This window comes from Embiotoca jacksoni, unplaced genomic scaffold (assembly GCF_022577435.1).
Source record: "Embiotoca jacksoni isolate LCO1_2020_lvr unplaced genomic scaffold, fEmbJac1.0.p SCAF_12, whole genome shotgun sequence".
In the NCBI taxonomy this organism is placed as follows: Eukaryota; Metazoa; Chordata; class Actinopteri; family Embiotocidae; genus Embiotoca; species Embiotoca jacksoni.
In genome coordinates, this window is record NW_027185252.1 from 7,650,577 (window position 1) to 7,666,459 (window position 15,883).

The 15,883-nt window shown below is 40.3% G+C and overlaps 2 protein-coding genes across 4 annotated transcripts; one reads left to right on the forward strand and one right to left on the reverse strand.

Annotated features, from left to right (window-relative positions):
* Positions 1–308: 308 nt before the first annotated feature.
* Positions 309–6,029, reverse strand: eef1akmt2 (EEF1A lysine methyltransferase 2). 2 transcript variants are annotated; one of them, XM_069144531.1, is made up of 7 exons: positions 5,697–5,783; positions 5,310–5,351; positions 5,043–5,108; positions 4,742–4,856; positions 4,224–4,331; positions 2,571–2,787; positions 309–594 (listed from the first exon to the last, which is right to left on the reverse strand). In XM_069144531.1, exons 4-7 carry the CDS (start codon positions 4,838–4,840, stop codon positions 497–499), a joined length of 522 nt encoding a protein of 173 aa, XP_069000632.1. In that variant the 5' UTR covers positions 4,841–4,856; positions 5,043–5,108; positions 5,310–5,351; positions 5,697–5,783; the 3' UTR covers positions 309–496. The 2 variants fall into 2 exon arrangements, with proteins under 2 accessions (XP_069000632.1, XP_069000631.1); XM_069144530.1 differs by lacking the exon at positions 5,310–5,351 and having other exon boundaries at positions 5,697–6,029.
* On the forward strand, positions 5,904–15,319 carry abraxas2 (abraxas 2, BRISC complex subunit). Of its 2 annotated transcripts, none has more exons than XM_069144528.1 (9): positions 5,904–6,009; positions 7,643–7,733; positions 8,806–8,842; positions 9,344–9,410; positions 9,824–10,014; positions 10,519–10,641; positions 11,355–11,439; positions 11,545–11,662; positions 11,957–15,319. In XM_069144528.1, exons 1-9 carry the CDS (start codon positions 5,938–5,940, stop codon positions 12,538–12,540), a joined length of 1,368 nt encoding a protein of 455 aa, XP_069000629.1. In that variant the 5' UTR covers positions 5,904–5,937; the 3' UTR covers positions 12,541–15,319. The 2 variants fall into 2 exon arrangements, with proteins under 2 accessions (XP_069000629.1, XP_069000630.1); XM_069144529.1 differs by having other exon boundaries at positions 10,522–10,641.
* The last annotated feature ends 564 nt before the right edge of the window (positions 15,320–15,883 follow it).

Here is a 15,883-nt window from a genome sequence, read left to right on the forward strand (position 1 = left end):
GCAAAGCAATTTAAAGGGCTGGAAGATAAGTTATGGAATAGAGAAAACTATATTCAGTCATTCAGCTTTTTAAACCAGTTTACATTTAAATTATTTTGAAAGCTAAAGTCATTGAGAGTGAGTCTTATTTGAAGAATACAAAATAGTTACATTTACATTGCAGCATTAAGCACCATTTTTAATGTATGTACTGAATTTAGCTATCTTGTCAAATGTCTGCGGTAATGTATAAGAAAAAATAGCCAGAATCATTTCATATGAATGTATATAACAGGTGTTCAAAGTAAAGTCAATGAGAAAGCAACAAAAACAAATAATGATTTATTTAAAGAAAACTGTCCCACTCAGTTTCTGCGTATCTGCTTCATGACAGTTTTTAGAAGGTCTTGTATAAAATGTCTTAAAGTGCACAGATAACTATTATTTCCTGTGACAAAGAAAAGAGCTGCAGCATTGATGGGTCACGTAATACAAATGTCCACTTGTGACCTGCGTGTCAATGTACTCTCTTGAAGATGAGTGCTGCCACACTGTTGCCCGTCTTGCCTCCAAATTGGAAACTGGGTGTAGGCAACTCTTGCACAAACTCAAATCCTGTGAGGCAACACAGAAGAGAAAGTAAGCAGGTTAATAAATGTACATTATGCACACTAGCAAAACATAAACACACATGCCTCAAATCTTTTCTCGTGGACGTCACTAAAAAGGGGGTTAGGAGCATAACTGTGCTATCCATCCACCATCTGGGATGCTTCCTGGGGCCTAGTAAAGACAGGCTGTCAGTGTGACAGATGAGAGCTCAAGGCCCTTTGGCCCCCTGCAGGCTCTCCAGAGTGACTGCACTGAGACGAGTGACAGCTTATGGATGCTCGCCGAAATTCTGCCTGCAGCTTAACAACCTGCCAGGTAACTGTCGCGGCTGTGGGACTGTGTTTTGACTGAGAGTCAGACAACAAAACAGCCAGTTAATAAAGCTGTTACGCTCCAGACAGGCGCAGCTGTAAATCACACAGATGCGCACCTAAAGGGACGACATGTTTGGCCAGAGTCTTGATCCATTTACAACAAACCAAACATGCACTTAAAGGTTCCCTGTGGAGATTTCCTGTAAAGTAACAAAAATGATGTCGTGTTCCTCACCAAAGCCCATTGTGTGTATTCTTGAGACGTATCAAGCCTGTTTATGTATTTCCTTCCTTCCCCCTGATTTTTAAGTACGTGAACTCTAGCTTTATTTAGATCCAAGCCAGAAGTCTTCTTCGCTGTCTCTGCTGATGAACTAAAGCATGTCTTGGTGTATTATGTCACCTATAGGCCAGTGGAACAGTGTGAAATCATTAACTGGACTGTATCATGTCACCTTAAACAAAGCTGGGACACGCTCATTATAAAACAGCCCCAATTGCCCAACTAGAGGTAAAAAATAAACTCCACATGGAACCTTTAACTCTCACCCTCACAAACATATTTCATATATTTTTAAATTTTCGAATGTTGTTGTTCCTCTGCAGGCTGGCATTCATTCTTATTCATCTGGTAATCTAAGAAATCTGTGAGCTCATCCTCCACAGAAACGAACTGATTGGGTTTAACTTGTTGAATTTACTTCACTGTCACATGGTAATTAAGTGAAATGCACACATTTAACAAAAAACATCTACATGTCCTCTTGTACATTAACATGCAGGCACGTAGCTGCAACATCCATGACAACAAACTAAAGACCTCTCTCATGAAATCAAAATATATTCACAGACATACAGTCAATAATTTTGGAATTGTCTAGCCAAAAAAGTTTTTAAAAAAGATGACAAAAGCTAAAAAAAAAAAAAAAGAAAAGAAAAGAAATTTAAACCACAATTAAGATTATAGGGATTAGGCTGCAACGTCACCGGTTTATCATTACCGAGTAGCTAAAACGATTGTACCTTAGCACAAGAGTTGACAATCTATATCACATTGTCTTGGGCAAGAGAAATCTCCCTACAACAGAGGATACGCTCACTCAAAAAATATTTCTTCAGAGGGGGCTATTTTATTCACACTATTTAAATATGCCTTAATTCTAAACTCGGGTATAATTGAAACGTAAAGTGACCATTCTAATCACTTGCATGGACTTACATTCTGACCAAATCATCATCAGTTTATTTCATTACGAACTGAAGTGGGTAGCTCTTTCATATAATACCAATCAATATATATAAAATAATAAATGTACACATGCCATTTTAATATAGGCCAAAACTAATGTACGGACCTTTTGCAACACTATAAAAAAAATTGATAAACTGCTGTAGGCAGCAAGACAATTTATAAACCAAGAAATGTTCAAGCAATAGCAAGCAAGACTCCAAACTGCACGAGGAATTACTTGACATAATCCTCATTTACATTTTTTAAATGTCTGATCAAAGGTCGGTTTCACATACTATTGGCCTAACTGGGTTGCTTTTAGAGAGTGAGTCGGCTTTGTAGAACTGTTGGAAAGCTGCATATACCCCGAAATGAAGTTGCTTAACACCTCTCATAAAATCATATATATTACCATTATATATATTCTCTCTTACCTTCACTGAATCTGTCAAGTAGCTGCTCTTTTGTCCAGTTACAGGAAGTGACAGCAAACAATCCTTTATCCTTAAGAGCATCTTTTAGAGCTTGGACATACAGTTTTTTGCCCTCCTTGGTGTTGTCTGGGTTTAAGCTGATTGCATCAAATGTCCCTTTGTCGATGCAGACATCAAAACCCTTTAGTTCCCCTTGACAGTTTAAGAAATCCACCTCCTAAAATAAAGAAAAAGTGAGAAGTTAAGGTTTGTTGAGCAGCCCTATATCAAATATACAACATGGCGCCTGATGTTTAGCCTGACTCTTCAGATGTAGGTTCAACTGCATAGTTACCGGCAGAAGAAATATTTCAGCATCAACCAAGATGAAATGTGTTATACTTCACTGGTTCTCTTAAAAGCTATATTCCCTCTGCTGACATGACAGCAGTTAATTTTGTGGAGGTTTCTGACCGACCATACCGCCAGTGAAAGGACCCCTTTATCTGGACAGAGGGCAGAACACCAGATCTCTGGGGTGAGCTCAAGAGTCACATACTCACAAACCACAGGTCACAAAATACGAGATTTATGAAGGAGGGCTCAACTGTGAATCAATGGAGACAGAAATGTATATTGTTGCAACTGACCTGAGTGTGAGAGTGTAAAATGGAAAAAAACTGGGAAGATGCTGAAGGAATGTATGAAGGTGAAGTGTTAACACAGCGGTAGACAGTGACTAATGTAAATGGAGACAGGGGTTGATACCAATTTCATACCAAGAATGACCTTTGAGAACCAAGCACACTCACACAGATTACTTTGGCAATTTACAGCAATGCAGAAAGGATCAGGATGCCAACACACCATTTCTTTCTAACACACACCCACTGTGCTCCCCCTGTCCAGCTAAGGTCAATATTGACTTCAATGGCAGCCTTTCTGCCCAGGCAAAGCACACACCATCAGAGGTGTGTGATGCATATAACATATATGCAACACTATTATGCACACAGGAGATGAATACTCACTCATCACAACCCTCATAGACCGGCCAGCATACATAACCTGTTTTTCTTGCATGCATATGTGACTAGATGTGTGTTAAATCCTGCCACTTCATTTGTGATTTGAGGTGGGCACACTTCCATCACATTCAAGGCCTTCTTCCTATCCAACTCTCCCACATGGTAAACATGGGAAAGTTTCCTCCAGCCTTCCCAGGCCCAGATTGGCTCACTGTATGCTGAAAGCTATATTGTATTATCGGTACATTGGAATGAGGGAGATTAATTTTGTATCAATGGGGGATTTGTGCATGGCAAAATATTACACTGCAGAACTTCAGAGAACACTCTTCACCTCGCATTACAAATAGTCACATAGCATACCGATTAAACGTGTGAATGCCGTCATTAAGTGCACTGTTACGCCTTCATGTACATAAATCTGCCATATCGTGAATGCTCCAGTGGTGGCACTACAGCTTATTTGCTAAAATATTCACAAATATTTCAAACCTCAGTTTGAAAGTATGTCTGTAATTTATGTATAGTACCATGTGTGTGAACCTTAACACAACATACCCCCTTTGGTGGCTAAGTGTTTCGTTATACTATATATGTATAGGTTTTAGATCGGTAGTTTAAAAAGGACAAATATGACTGTACCTACCTTTACAGTGATATCAGTCAAGTCCTCTACCTGTAGAACATTTCTGGCCAGTTCTACAGACGCCGGAGAGTAATCTACACCGGTCAGATTCCTGTATCCATGTTTAGCCTGGACACAAAAAAACAAAGCAAATGCAGGTTTATTAACCGTTACAGAAATGTCAGTGACGAGCCTGTCACAGTAAATCTTGCTGTCATTGACAAAATATCCATTACATGCTAAATATCAAATAAATTACTTTTTTTTTTTTCCCATGTGGTGGCATTTAGACAGGTAGTATTTGGTGAGGTTTTTATATTCATGAAACTGCTACCATCACTTGAATACATTACTTTTTAGGTGGAAAGCATTCGGTTTGTGGCTTCACAAGCTTTGTAAAATACAAAAACAATGCGTGTTTCCACCAACAATATCCCCATTCCACTGGATAATCCACAGATGATGCTATTTTCTGTGATTTACTGTGATTCAGATAAAAATCATAACAGCATCAACATTTATTATCACGCTGTTCGCACCAGTTCGACTAAAAAGGCTCCATTTCCGGTGCCGATATCTAGAATAGCAGCATTTTCAGGGATCTTAGCTTTGTCCATCCATCGCAGCACCCGGCTCATGCTTTCTTCACCAAACCTTACAAGAAAATGGAAACACACAGACTTTAGTAGTGAGACAGGCCATCCACTGCAAGCAATAAACACACTTCCTGTTAGGAATCATCACATTTTAGCTTGCAAAACTACTCATGCCTGGACCACTGAAATAACCAGTGGAAATGATGGGTTAATTGAGGCTATAACAGCATATCGGCATTATTACCATATCTCGCCAACATCTCCGATGTCTTTGAATGTCTCGAGTTCTTTTTGGTATGCATCCTCCCAACTGCAAAAAAAAGGATAGCCATTGACAATTAGAGATGTAAATACTATAGCGCACATAACCCTCTGTTATATTGAGAAAATACATAGTGTATGGCAAAAAAAAAAAAGAAAAAGGGAAATGTAAATGAATATGCGGCATGACTTTAAGTTTAAATACAATACTAATATCTAATCAAGTGATGACGAAAACGTGTTATTCTACCCGTGTTATTCTCGCCAGTTCCCACGATGCCAGCTGCTTTCTCTTTGATTAAAAAAAAAAAAAAAAACCTGTTAATTTAATGCTTTAATTTTACGCATTTCTCCATTTACCTATCCGAGGTGAACTGCTTGTATTTCCTGGCTAACAATTCTACTTTTCTCTTTCTCTAAACACCAAATGCTGAATGCATGACGATTATTATTATTATTATTATTATTATTATTATTATTATTATTATTATTATTATTATTATTATAAATGAAGCGCTTCTTGTGGTCCCGTATAGCGTATACCGATGCACATAAGTAAACAATCCTCTACAAGATGTGGTAGCACTGTCTCTTTTACGCTGTTTGAGCTCGACGACGACAATTTAGCAGCACTTACTATTCTTTGGTTCCGAGTTTTGATGTTCCAAAATCATTTCCCGAGCATCCGTCTTCCTCTGAATCCGAGGTATTTCCACAGCCGTGTGAACTTCCTCCGAGGTCCTCCATGCTGGACAGGAAACGTCAACCTACAGTTCCCATAAGTCATTGCGTTCGAAGGAAGCGTGCTCGATGGGGGAGGAGGGAGGAGGAGGAGGAGGGAGGGGGGAGGCATCGGGATTGATAGGGATGTTTCCATCATGGCGGCATCCATTTCAGGTTATACTTTTAGTTCTGTGTGTTATCACAGCGCCAACAGCAACTCAGATCACGTAAGTGTTCAACATCTGGTCCTCCGACCGTCGCGCAAAAAGCGGGGAGGGGGGCTTTACGAAAGCGCGCGCAGCTCGGCGACGTGTCCTCACCGATCACCGGCGCCGTTAAGTTCGCGTTGTTTTCCCGGCGTCATCATCCTGTTGCCGGTCCCGTCTATTCACCGGCGTGCGAGGTTCAATTCACACTCCGGTTGCAGCAATATGAAGACGGCGCTCTTTTTTTTTTTTTTTTTAAAGATGACCTCTTTATATCACAGCGGCACGAGGGTTGAACGTATATTACAGCATGAGCCGTGAAGGTTTTTTTTTATTATTTTTTATATAAACAGGAACACGTGTGTGTTTTATTGTTTTTCTGAAGGCGACGTTTGTTGGGAAAGTTTGAATTCCAGGAAATACCCGGTTGTTGGCTAAGCTAAGCTAAGCTAAGCTACCAAGTCAAGTGACTTCCGTGTTGTCGGTGCTGTGCGTGTCTGCAGTCACTTTGACCTATTTTCTTACGGGAGTTTCACGTGTCGTCAAACATGAAGCCAAAGTAAGACGTTATCAGACGAGGCGACGCGGAATTATTTGTCCTTCTCGTTTCCGCGTTTGCCAGATGAGCTCGTTAGCTTCCTCGCTAACGTCGCTTTGCTTTCAAGTCGGTCGCCGTCTTAAAAAAAAAAAAAAAAAAAAAAGAATTGAAATCGTGTTTTATTTTTTGAGAGAGGGGGACCTCTGGGTCACTTGAGCTGCTGTCTCTTCTGACTTGAGTTGATCTGTAAAATGTACTCGACGGAGTTTTACTCCCGAGGAACACAAAAGTTGTTTTGTTATTTATTATTAAGTGTTTTAATCACAAATCTGAATTCTTATATTGCTTTTCTGTGTGAATTGACTGATCCCATATTCGTCACCCATCGGGCTTGCAGTGATTGATCGTTTGTTTTGAATCCGTGAAATATCCAAAGGGAAAACCGTTCGCCACCGTTTGACCAAATCTTAGTGTGACTTCTGCAAAGTGCAACAACAACAAAACATTTGATTATAAAGTAAAGAGAAGCAGAAAAAATACCTTGCATTCAAAAGGCTGTAACCAAAACACGTTGGGCTTTTTTTTTTTAGCTTGTCAATCTCCAAATTGTTTCACCTTTAGTGTCTTAACTTTTCACCGTGTGTTTCTGGAAGCTGTAAAAGAGTTTTTGTTGGCTTTGAGCAAAATATTCGAGGTTTAAATGATGAACTAGGTTGTCTTGATTAAAATTGATCTGGTCATGTGACTGGTCTGAACGGTCACGTGACCAGATCAGTTTCTGCTTGCACTTCTGCAAGAAGGTGTCTTCCTCAGACTTCTACAAAAGGAAATAAAACACTTTAATGAACAGATAGAACTGTCACAATTTGTACATATACTCTTTAAAAGTGATACTCCCGCATATATGCTGCTCATAAGAGGTGTAAACTTAATAACGCTCACTGCTGTAACGGTATAAAGCCTAATATTTCACTAACCTAACCGACAGAAATCAAAGAGGGCACAACATTTGTGTGCTCGTGGGGTCGCAGAACTAAAATGTATGCACTGGAATTGCACGGGAAAAATTAGGGTAAAGTGGCTTAATTGCAGTTTTGTGAAAATGTCTTTACACAGGAGGGCTTCCTGTTAGGAGACGTAAGGCAAGAAGAGACTGTCAGCATCAGTGACACACAAATCAGCAGCGCAGAATTGCTCCAGGTAGTAGGTAAGCCCTGAAACAGACCAAACACAACTCCTCTGCCATCTTGAGTTATTTGTAGCAACTGTGATTACAGCCCTATGACACAGTTAAGAAGTTCAAGGTTTCACAATTTTAGATGTCTTTTACCGAGAAGACATTTTGACGTGTTACAGTAGGAACAGCACAGGTGGAAAAGATACAATTAATAATTTACCCTTACCTGCTTCAGTATCTGGGTCCTGGTACTCTGTCACACTGTCTTGGCTTCCTGGGACACATTGATACAATACAGTTATTGTTAGTCATCAGTAACACTTTAGCTATTCCTATTGTCACAAGTCAAAATGTCTGATGTAAAAACAACAACTCTATTACCAGTTAGTCCTTTTGCTTTTTTTTTTTTTTTTAAAGGGACAGCTTATTAGTAAAAGCAGGTAATACACGTTCTGTTAATGCCCCTGTAGCCGCGGTCCGCCCACACTGGTGTGTGTGTGTGTTCTCTTAATGTGGTTGTTAGGAGCTTCTCCCAAGACTGTGTAGGTGTGTACAGACTCACGTTGTTGACATCTCTTTCACTCCCCTGTAAATTTTGCTGCCTCTATCAAAGACGTCTTTTATCATTTTTATGAGTACGTGCATCATACATCACATAATCTCTGCGTAGCACTGCCCGGGGAAAAGGTTCATTTTAAACTTAACTATTTCGTACTGAATACGTTAACATTTGTTGTTTGAAACGCTTCATCAAATATAAAGCAGAAAGACATACCAGATCGAGTTCCTACAAAGTTCAGCTTCCCCTATCAGCAACGACTGAGGCAAACAGTCCTCACTTTGGCATTTTATTTTAAAATTGCCGATCATATGTCAGGTTTACTTTATGTGTGGCCTTAAAGACCAGAATAGTAATTTTTGGCCATGTAAATTACAGGTATTTCATGAATGTAATTAGGATATCTATTTGATTGACAGCAGGTTTCAGTGCTGTTCTGTGTATTTCATTTGTCGGTCTACACTTTGGCTTTCATTTGGATTGTGCCTTTAAAGATTTGCATAACGCTTTGTAACTGAAACTGTCACTGTTTGTTCCCAACAGAAATCCATACTCACGATCCTTGTGCACAATTGTTTAGGTAAGATATGAGCTCCTTACTCTCAAATGGCTATTATTATAAGCAGTTGTCAGTGGTGTTAAGTGCCAGAATTTCAGCATGCACTACTGGAGTAAAGACATTGCTTTAGGGACACACAATCCATCAACAACAATTTTTAATGAGTCCTGTAAAACTACCTTTGTTGTAACACACGTACAATCAGGTCAGATAGGTTGACGAGCACTATTGTTGCCTTTTGCATGTAGAGAGCCTGTTGTTTAGAGTTCTCAACATTTATCACTGTTTTGTGCAGTCGCTTGTGGTCTCTTAATTTCAGGTCACTGTGAATATCCTGACAATTTAAATGGACACATCGGCTACCATACATGTATTTTAACACCGGCTGAACTAATTGGACAGTAGATGGCCCCATCTGACAAGACTGGGTTATGGAAGTTGACTAAAGCAGAGGAGGATTGGGAACATGATGAATCCATTTGAACTTCTTTTTTTTCTCTCTCTCTCTCTCTCTCTCATCAGCTTTTATGACTACGCAGGTAACATCAATGAAGAAAATCTCAACAGCATTCTTAAAGATAGGCGGAAAGTAAGTGATTTTTTTTATTTTTTTATTATTATTACTATTGTCCAACCAACTTAAGTTGTTCTGACTGATGTCCTGTAAAGTGTCAGAGATGTCTTCTTGTTACCTTTATGCCAATGCTATGCTAAAATGAATCCAAAGAAACCGGATGGTTTTATTGCTGTTGTTGTTGTTGTATATCTCAATTGAATTTATTTGTCAACAAATGAGTGATTGCAAACCAAAGGTGTGATTGGGTGGTACATCTAAAGCTATAAATTGAGTTTGGCGTTGTGGAATCAAGGAGGCTCTACAAGTGTGGATATTAGTCTTTTGACACCCATAAACTTGTTAATTTGTTCTAAATCAGGATGGATTGGTGAGATTTCATTCAATTAAACACACGTAAATAGAGTTGTTTCTTTTGGACCGTGTAGAATGTCATCGGGTGGTACCGCTTCCGGAGGAACACGCAGCAGCAGATGTCGTTCAGGGAACAGATCATCCACAAACAGCTGACTCAGCTGCTAGGTGTGCCCGACCTCGTCTTCCTTCTCTTCAGCTTCATCTCAACAGCCAACAGCTCCACACACGCTCTGGAGTACGTGCTCTTCAGACCGAACCGCAGGTAATAACACTGTGTGGACCAGCATGAGCACACACTCACTCACTCATGGAGTCATGTCAAACTATTGCCTGGTCATTATTGTCTTTATCCACAGTTAAGCCACAATTAATATAAAAATATATATATATATATATATATTTTTATTTTTTTTATTTTATTTATTTATTTATTTATTTTTAAATCACAGACAAAAATATATTTTTGTCTGTGATTTAAAAAAAATAAAAAATAAAAAAATAATCTCCCATTAGTTATATTCATTCAGTCTCTGACTTCATGTTACCTGATATACAAAATGATCTTGATGAGATACAATCAATGACGCGTACATTTAATGAGGTTAAACGTTTATTTTTTAAAATACGGTTAATGGTAACTATGGCAAATAATTTATCTTTCTTGTCATCTCAGTCATTTTGAAAATAACCGTATGTAGTGTTACAGTATTGGTTTAGTGTTTGTTGTGTCATGTTTTAAAAGTGCTAACTGGTCATGTCCACTCAGTAGGTACAACCAGAGGATTACACTCACAATCCCAAACCTTGGCAACACAAGCCAGCAGGAATACAAAGTGTCCTCAGTGCCCAACACCTCACTCAACTACGCCAAGGTCATCAAAGAGCATGGGTAAGGTTTGGACCCACCTCCATTTTTTGGGGGCTCAGGGAGGGCTTAGACAACCACGTGTCTCCTCTGATATGGATAGGGTTTCAGCAGCCATCTGTTTTCACCCGATGGCATACTACAAGTTCACTTTAAGGGCGTAACGTGCAACTACCTCTCAATCTGCTGCTCGGGCCTCCACTTATCAGTGCTTCCTGTTTGCTTCCCTTTCCTCAAACAGTTTTCTGTTTAATGTTGTTTTCTGCTTGCTGCGATTCAGTCAGGGTCTCTGTGATGGTGTGCAGCCCCAGTATGTTGTACAACTGTGTGTGCGTGTGTGTGCATGCGCGCTAGAGAAACTCTACAGTTGACACTGTGTAAGTAAGTTGTATCTGCATACATTTGCAGGTGGCTGACTGCAGTGAAAAGCTGGTATGCAACAGCTTGCACATGCTTCTGCTTGTATTTCTGTGTCTTTTGTGTCTAAACTTAGACTCACTGTTTACATTGTAGATGAATGTCCTCTAGACTGCAGGGGGTTTAGTCCAGCCGGTCCATCCAGTGGAATAAGATCACTCTATTTTCACCGTAGCTGATATTTTGTGTGACAGCAGGTGGAATATGTTTGATTCGGCCGTGATTTAGGAGACATCCACATATACTGCTTTAATACAGTCGTATGTATTATGTATCTGGAATGATGGATTTGTAATCGCTGTTGTTAAATATGTCCGCAGGGCTGAATTCTTTGACAAGGACGGTGTGATGAAGGACATCCGAACAATATTCCAAGTCTACAGTGCGCTGCAGGATAAATTACAGGTGAGCTGGACAATGGACAGCTGGTGGATTTTGAGTAACATGCAGTGAAGGTGTGCGGTCAGCAGAGTTTTTTTTTTTTTTTTCACCTGTTTGTGTTATTTTTAGGCTGTGTGTGGGGAGGTAGAACAAAGTGAACGCGTTAAAGAGAAAATTCAAGAGGATGTGAACAAACTCAAAGAACAAATTGCTCTCAGGAAACGCAAGACAGCAGAAGAGGAGAGACGTATGTACCTGTTTTGGATTCTGTAAACTGTGTGCTGGGGTACATTCTTTACAGCATAAACTGACTTGAATAGAAAACTGCAAAACAAGAAATATTAAGTTAAGCATGCAGAGCATTTCAATTGCTTTTGGTTACTCTCTTTCCCTCTGGACTTTTGTAGATACCTGATCAGTCAACCGGTCAAACTTGATTTCCACTGATTTTATGTGCAAACCTTTTCTTTTTTTTTTACCAAAAACTTCACACATTTAACCTGCAAGAGTAACCAGTCACATGTTCCTCTGTGTTCGACAGGGCTTCATGAAGCCCAAAATGCAGACTCCCATTCCACTCCAGAGGAGAACACAGAACCTTCTGAGGCTTCCCTTCTGTCCAGGATAACTTTCCACTCACCCTCTGCCCCGGAGCGGCCCAGTACCTCACCTAACCCCCCGTCTTACACTGACCTCTTGTCCCAAGATGACTCTCTGCTCTCCTCTTCTTCCCCACCTACTAGTGCTGCTCTATTGCCCCGGCCCCAAGCTGTGGGCTCTCCAGGACACCCCACTCCCGGCCCACTTGGAATGGGCCTGGGTGTGGGCCTCGGGCTGGGCCTGGGCCTGGGCGCTAGCTCAAATCCCGTTACCACACCCAGCACCCCGTACCTTGGCAATGGTGACGGATCAAGCTCTGACTCGTTAGACAGACAAGCTGCAGGGCAGGAGGATGATGAAGACGACGAGGATGAGGAGGAGGATGAAGATGAGGACAGTAGCGAATACGAGAACTTAGTGAGTGAAGGCACTCATCTGCCAATGGTCTCTGCCAGCGTTTTAGCTCAGGGTCGACCAGCTGCCCTCAGCCCTGACGGGGACGCTCGTGGCTCACAGGCCACATAGAAACATGCCACGGGATGTGTGATGGACACGCATAAGTGACACACCTGGAGAGGTGGGCATCTGAAGCAATCAAAGATAGGCAAATATAGATGAACCAAGTGCCAGTCCTGGAAGTGAAAGGCATGCGCAAGTGGTGTCCCGCTGTGTGTATTTCTTCTTGTCTTAGTCTGATCTCCATTTTAAGGGGAAACCTCGGTAGGCTTCACAGGCTTAACAGGTGTATCTCGCACCTGGGGGGGAAAAGTCGTCTGTTTTCACGTTTTCTTCGGGATGGAGCCGGTCTTGGTATTTAACTGTGGATCTGTCTCGATTCAGGGTCAGAAGTTGATATTTCATCTCAATTCATGCCAACTGGTTGGCAAACTGGCTCCAAAAAAGACAGGCCCACGCTTTGTGTATGTTTTGTGTCTGTGTCCTTTTGTTTCACATTCGCATCACCACCTTTGAGCACTCTTGCACAATTTTTTTTTTGCTTTCTTTTAAAACGAATCATCTAAGAAAGCAAAGGGAAAATATTCTGCGGCCTTCAAACAATTTTTAAATGAAGTAGGCAAATGGTTTGTTAAGTTTTTATTTTTTAATTTGAATAAAGAGATATATGTTTATATAACTAGATTTTCTTACACATGCACATTTCTCATTTGATTTGGGGTTTATTACATTTCTTTTCCACGTTAGTCTTTTGTTAATCATATACTTGCCTATTTAAATGATGAAGAATAGATTTCAAACAAAATTTACTCTGCCACTTCTTTAATGGGTGCTTTATATATACATATATATATATATTTTGTCAGATTAACAGTTAATCTAATTTGATTGACAATAATGTCAATGTCTTGTTCTTCTTGGATAACACTGAAATTGTATGCGCTTTGCTGCACTTAACAAAATTTAAGATTTCTTTATTATTGTGCTATACCAATGCTGACATGTTGTGCCACTTGACTAGTCCTTTTTGACCACCCTGAGCCAAACGCAGCTCAGCTTTTGTGCATTGTACGGGGTTCACAGGGCAAACACATCGTACTGTAGCTTTACTAACTGGATGCTTAAGGTTCCCTTCCGCTGCTGCAACACAAGAGAGCTACCACTAAAAAAAAAAACTGCATCTGTCTGTTCTTCTTCATATAAAAACCTGGCTGCTAGTTCCACTTTACTGCTGGTTGTCTCAGTACTACTGACCATGTTAACCACTTCGAGCTCACTTCTCACTGACCTGTTCTCTATTAAAGTCCTAATGGAAGGCCGATAACCCCCCCGTAGTGTGTGAATTGTAACCATGGGAATAGAGAGCGATCACCTTCTTGTCTTTGCATAGTTGACCGCAGACTTCATGTATTCTGACCTGCTCGGGTCAATGTTACGTGTACGGACCTGGATAATGACCCTGCTTCAGTATACAGTGCCTTCCACTCAGGGCAGTTTCTGTCTGCACACAGAACACATTCACAGATCTCTCTGAAGGGGTAAAATTACTAACAAACTGTGTTGTGTTTGCAATAATCAACTTTCAACTTTTTGTTTTTCTTATTATTTTGAGTCCTGCAGTTATACGCTTTCCTTTCCATAATGTTGTGTTTTGTCGACCTGAACCAATCTGTACTGCCTCCCAAAGCTCTTTTCCCTGTTTGTTTTAACTGATGCTTTCTAAGTGGACCTGTATCTCATGGTTGCAACTGTGACTTTGCTTGATTTATTATTTGAAACTGGAATTACGGCTGTAAAGTCCGAGGGAATCTGTGTACTGACTGCGAGGCAAAGTTGGTGATGTGATGTGTAGATGACTGCTTTTAAACATCTGTCCCATGTGAAGACAGGGGTACCAAGGTGTGTATTGATTAGGTACTGGATGTAGGACATCCTCACTGCATGAACCGGTTAATTCTAGACACTGTTATATTCAGCATGGATAGATGTTTGCACTGCAAACAGGGGGTGTCTACCACAGTGAAGAGGTTGCACTCAGTTTGGAAACCAAGACATTTTGTGGTGGGAGATGCCTTGCATTGTGAACAAGCTCCGCTTTATTTCCGCAGCCTGTTTGTCAAGTTTTTTTTTTTGCCTTAGGGTAATGTCATTTGCCCTGATGTGTTATGCCAATGCATCACTGATCGGGAACTGGCACTCAAAATGTTGCTTAATAATCACCCAGAGTACCGCAATCACACAATGTTAATGACAAAATCAGTTTGTTAGGAGTGTGCGTTACTTTGAGTACTGGAATATAATAAGGAAATAATGAATGTATTGTAGACAGGGGGGAGGGCGTTGGGGTAGCATTTAAACAGCACTTACTGTATAAGCTTGTCTCAGTTGAGTGTCGTGGTGGTGTAGCAGCAGTTCTCAGTGTTGGTCCTCACTATTTATCCTGGTCCTCAGGCCCTAGATGATTGCTTTTCAAGTTTTTTGTTCTGTCATCCTCAGAAGTAAACTCGACTTGATGGGCAGAATGAAAACCAGCAGGGCTTTGGTACAAAAGACCACTGGTATAAAGCGTGAGGGGACTAACATTGTTCAGATCCTATACCTTTGAAGTTCCAACATAATACAAATATACACTCATGTACTCTTAATGTATGGGGTGACCCTTTGCTTCCTCCCCCAAGTGGGCCCTTGCAACAGCAACACCTCCCTAAAGCACAAGGTCCAGTGCACAGCTTAGATCTTCTCAGCTTTTATCTGGATTTGTGTACTCGACGAAAGTCAACCAAGGACTTTAATGAGCACAGAGACGGTTCTTAAACTGGGGGATAATAAATGAGACATGCATATGTGATATGATGTGCCTTTGTTTTTTTTTATTGTGGGAAAAGAAGTACCACTTTAAATGTGCAAGGGATTTTTGCATGCTTTATAAATCTATATATAGATATAGATATATTTTATTTTTTTTAACCATATATTTTGCACGTTAATTAGAATGTAAACATTGTAAAATGATTGTAATTTTTTTTTTTCAAAGACTTGTGTATAACCATAACTCCAAACATTTAGGCGTATTATATATATTATTATATAAAACCAGATGGTGCTCCCATCAATGACTCCACTTGGGGAGTAGAATGGGCTTTCCTGTAAACTTAAATTGCATCTACGCACACGGTTCTGGTAAACAAATGAATCGATGGAAGTGTTTTAATTATGATTTAAATTCAATTAAATTTCGATCTCGGGGACTGTAGTTTCCCGGCGATGATAATATTTCAGCGCTGGGAACTGTTGCTCAAGCTGTCATGCATTACCGCAGACTGCTTGCTGCAGTATTTTTTTTTTTTTTTTTTACGATGACATCATCCCCCTCAGTTCTTTTGAGGGGAATACCACGTGGTTGCCCTGCCAG

What these genes read in the sequence shown, in the direction of transcription:
- eef1akmt2 (XM_069144530.1), bottom strand. Translation starts at nt 5,806, where the DNA reads ATGGAGGACCTCGGAGGAAGTTCACACGGCTGTGGAAATACCTCGGAT. An exon ending in GGAGATGTTGGCGAGATATG is followed by an intron (nt 4,857 to 5,042) that starts GTAATAATGCCG and finishes TTTTCTTGTAAG; the next exon opens with GTTTGGTGAAGAAAGCATGA. An exon ending in GAGCCTTTTTAGTCGAACTG is followed by an intron (nt 4,332 to 4,741) that starts GTGCGAACAGCG and finishes TTTTGTGTCCAG; the next exon opens with GCTAAACATGGATACAGGAA.
- abraxas2 (XM_069144528.1), top strand. Translation starts at nt 5,938, where the DNA reads ATGGCGGCATCCATTTCAGGTTATACTTTTAGTTCTGTGTGTTATCAC. An exon ending in CCAACAGCAACTCAGATCAC is followed by an intron (nt 6,010 to 7,642) that starts GTAAGTGTTCAA and finishes GTCTTTACACAG; the next exon opens with GAGGGCTTCCTGTTAGGAGA. An exon ending in CTCTTCAGACCGAACCGCAG is followed by an intron (nt 10,015 to 10,518) that starts GTAATAACACTG and finishes ATGTCCACTCAG; the next exon opens with TAGGTACAACCAGAGGATTA.